The sequence below is a fragment of the Tupaia chinensis genome, unplaced genomic scaffold (assembly GCF_000334495.1).
Source record: "Tupaia chinensis unplaced genomic scaffold, TupChi_1.0 Scaffold139757_1, whole genome shotgun sequence".
Classification (NCBI taxonomy): domain Eukaryota; kingdom Metazoa; phylum Chordata; class Mammalia; order Scandentia; family Tupaiidae; genus Tupaia; species Tupaia belangeri.
Genome location: NW_006199637.1, coordinates 3,244,448 through 3,248,768, shown reverse-complemented (window position 1 = coordinate 3,248,768; position 4,321 = coordinate 3,244,448). Strand labels below are relative to the sequence as shown.

Below are 4,321 nucleotides of genomic sequence, written 5' to 3'. Positions count from 1 at the left end.
TGATAGTGTTAAATTCATTGACCAATGAGTGTGTCTAGCATTAATTTTCCCCAGTTACATCATTTTATACACATTTTTTAAGCTTGCTATATATTCTTTCCTTAATTTGGGCAAATATTTTAATAGCAGAATTAAGAACTTTATACATGATTCAGAATGTCAATAAAGAGCATTACTATATACGAAAGAAGAAAATTCGAGAAAGGTGGGAGCAGAAGGTGAGACTTACATCAATTATTTTCAGAGGTGCAGGATAAAGGCCTTTAGTCTGCTTTCGCACTTTTTCTTCCACCTTCTTATAAACTTGTTGCCTGACAAATGGAATGGTCATGGCGTATGATGTCAATTCTGGAAGGTAAAATGTTTTTAGATGCTTACTGGAAAGTCTAGCCTCCATGGATAATTTGTTCTGTAAATCCCATAAAAATGCAATAATTTTAGTTATGTGAAAGAACTGCTTTTTACTCTAATAAATACAACCTAAACATTTCTTTAAATATACTTTAATTAGCTGGTAAATGTCACAGCTGGGCCTTGGGTACATGGTGTATTATGCTATTACACTACTGTACTTTAATATTATTGTTTAAAATGATCCAAAATAAAAAGTAAATAAATGACTTTAGTAGTACAACAGTCAAACACTGCGCAGAGGAAGCTGGATCCCACAGGGCTGACCAGAGTTTGAGTCCCACCCCTAGCAGTGTGTGAAAAAACACACTGGGTATGCATGTGCCCAGCATCCCGACAGGATGAAGAATTTGAGAAGAAAGGATTGCAGTGTGACCAGGCCCTACTGGAGGCATATACTCTCTCTCTTTCATGGGCCATGCACCCTCTGACATTAGAAAAAAGGTAGTAATGAGTCAACATATGGTTGAGCACTTGACCCTACAATGGAGTAGTTACATCCCTGAGGGCTGACTTGTATCCATGCATTTACCTATCCCTTATTTTGAATTTACAGCAAATAATCTGCCAGGAAAGAACCTCTGCCTTTGCTCTTTGACAAGGATACTCACTTTCCACCAATCCTTTTTCTCTTTTAGGAGAGATCTTCTTCTCAGCTAGTCCTTTAGCAAAAGTAACTGCAACTTCTTCTAGGTATTCAATCGTCCGTTCCTCTGGAGGTTTTATTCCTGGTCCTATAAAAATAAGTGTAACAGAGTAGGATGCAAACCAGACTTAATCAGTCTCAGGTAAGAAAAACCCAGGTAGGCCAAAGCCAAAGCTCTAGCACCAACTGCCAGCACGGTTTTCCATTGCAGATCAGAGAGTGAAAGGTGGCAGAGTCAGGAACTCAAACATGAGGAATATCACTGAGGAAAGGCAGAACATCGTGCTGCAGGTGGAAAACAAGGTCTTAACCCACTTCAGTCTGACTTCGAATTCTGAGTAGGATGTAGTATAGTACAGCTCGTACTTTTGATATAATACTAGGGGAAAAAATGAATAAATTGCAAAGCCATTTGTAAAGACAAATATAAAATGGTACAACAATTTTGATGGTTTGATGGTTTCTTAAAAGCCAAACACATATCTTTTTCTTTTTTTTTTGAGAGGTTTTTTTCACTATAGGGCGTGCGTGCTCGCCAGACAGACAGAGAGAGACATAGAGACAGAAAGCGAGAAATCACCCCCCAAGAGGGGATGGTCACGCTGCAATCCCTTCTCCATTCTCTTCCTGGGATCTTGGGCATGCACGCACACGCGCCCGGCATGAGTTTCAAGCCACTGGGTCCGGGATGCGAACCGCGGTCGACTGCGTGGGAGTCCAGCGACATAGCCATTACGCTATTGCTGGTTCCCAACACATATCTTTTATATGGGCCAGTCTATCTATTCTTCAGTATTTACCTAATAGAAATAGAACACATGTCCACTTAAAGTCTTGCACATAAATGTTCACAGCTGCTTTATTCAGCACTCTCGCCAACTGGTAATAACTCTAATACTCATCATTTGGTGAAAAGATAGACAAAACTATCATAAATGTATACAGTGAAATAACGCCCAGTAATAAGAAGGAAAAAGTTGCTGATTTTTGCAACAGCAAGGATATAGCATAAAAGTATTATACTAGGTGAAAGACACAAAAAGCCACTAACTAAAAATGTTTTACTTATTGATTGTGGTAATATTTATATAGCTATGTACATTTGCAAAAACTCAAAATGTACATTCAAAATGGATAAATCTGTCATTATGTAAATAATATCTCAATAATGGTGATTTTAAAGAAATGTGAGGAACATACATTTAGAACAGTGATTTCCTTGGGAAAAAGGAGGCAAAGAAACCGTGTAGGGGGTGAGTGGCTCGAGATGTCAGTTACTGTTAATATTCTCATGTGATTAACACATACAAAAACCAAAGGAGGGTCAAGCACAGATGACATAGATCATTTAAGAATCAAAAACGATGACTTGACTGAATTCTGTATTCCTGATGTTTTGATTATAAATAAATTCAAACAGAAATCAGGGTGATGTTGAAAATGATTTAATATCTTAGAAAGCTTCACTCCTTGAAATGATTTACTTCTTAGTAAGTTTGAATTTTCCAAGAGTCATGAGATTGACTCTAAGAAAATCAGTATTTTTCCAAGGCTCGACTCTGAGACACGCTCACACTTACCTAGGGGTTCCACCAGCTGGTCAACCAGACCCATCTTCTTTGCTCTGTCTGCACGGATGTTCCTACCAGTCAGCATCATGTCAAAAGCAGCAGGCACGCCCACCTAACATGCAAGCCAGGAGCAGCATACAGAGGGAAAGAAAGCAGAGTGACGATTATAGTTTGCTAAGAATCAAATGAGCAAACGTTAAAATGAGGAAAACCAAACCAGATATTATGCTATCAGTAAAATTTTTAAGGATTATTTTTTTAACTTTATTTATTATTATTATTTGTTTTAATTTTACCAAAGAAAGACAAAAAAAGAGAAATAGAGATGAAGTGAAAAAGCAAGCTACCAGGTCCGAGACTCAAAGTGCGATCAGCCATGTGGAAGTCCAGCGTCTGTAACCACCACACCACCCACTGGCCCAGTTATTTAAATTTTACATAGTGATACACATTTAGGGAACTTTGAGAATTCCAGATGAAGTATAAATGTCTTCACCTCTTCTTTTAGTTCAGTGTGTATTTCTTTCTTACAGAATCAATAAGGTGGAGAACTAATTTGACATTTCCTAAAATTGTTATTTTTGTCATTCTGAGTTTCTTTTCTCTATCACTATATAACACTTAAAACTCCTATATTGGGAGGGAAGCAGGTGGCATAGTGGTTAAGGTGCTGGACTCCCCTATGGCCAGCCATAGTTTGAGTCCTAGGCCTGGTGGCTTTCTTTCTTACTTTCTTTCTCTCTCTCTGTCTCTCTCTGTGAGTGCACATGCCCTCTAGAAAAATTAAAAATATAGTAATAATAAATAATTATTTAACAAATTAGGACCAGCAGGTGGCGTGGTGGTTAAAGCGCTTGACACTTCCACATGGCTGACTACGGTCGGAGTCCCAGACGTGGTGGCCTGCTTTCTCACTCGCCTCCTCTCCATCATACTAAAATAAATGAATGAATAAATAAAATGAAATTAAATAAATAGAATAAAATTCCTATATTGGAACTAGTGGAAACTAAGAAATCTGGTAGTTTTGACAGTATTTGGAAAGATTTTTTGGCTTAACAAAAATAGAACTGAGGGGACCAGCAGTTGGCATAATGGCTATGTCATGGGACTCCCATGTTGTCGACTATGGTTAGAGTCCCAGATCCAGGAGCTTAAACTTACGCCGGGTGCATGTGCGTGTGTGCTCAAGATCCCGAAAGGAGAATGGACTGCGGTGTGGCCATGGGAGTGATTTCTCACTTTCTGTCTCTCTGTCTATCTGGCGAGCACACGCGCCCTATAGCAAAAACCTCTCCAAAAAAAAAAAAAAATATATATATATAGAACTGAGATCATCCTAATTAGGTAATGAGGGCAGGGCTGCCTCTTAAGAGTTAAGATGAAATATGACCCATGGATTTGAAAAACCATATAATACTGATACTTTGCAGAGAAGGAACAAATGAAATGATAGCTCTGGAAAAGCAGTGCTTCTTATTTACCTTTATCTTTCTTCAGGGACTAACGAAAGACCCTGATCAATAATTATGTGAATTTGGGACCAGCAGTTAGCATAATGGCTATGTCGCTGGACTCCCATGTAGTCGACTGTGGTTCGAGTCCCGGACCCAGTGGCTTAAACTCACGCCAGGCGTGTGAGTGTGTGCCCAAGATCCCAAGAGGAAAATGGAGAAGGGATTGTGGCGTTGTC

General features: G+C 38.9%; 1 protein-coding gene across 1 annotated transcript in view; it reads right to left on the bottom strand.

Annotated features, from left to right (window-relative positions):
• Positions 1-4,321, bottom strand: part of HADHA (hydroxyacyl-CoA dehydrogenase trifunctional multienzyme complex subunit alpha) — a gene marked incomplete in the record, with an annotated part of 49,093 nt that overhangs the window by 28,062 nt on the left and 16,710 nt on the right. Inside the window, 3 exon segments of the mRNA XM_006162229.3 lie at positions 230-348; positions 1,023-1,145; positions 2,638-2,740. Of these exon segments, the coding sequence (XP_006162291.2) occupies positions 230-348; positions 1,023-1,145; positions 2,638-2,740 (345 nt within the window).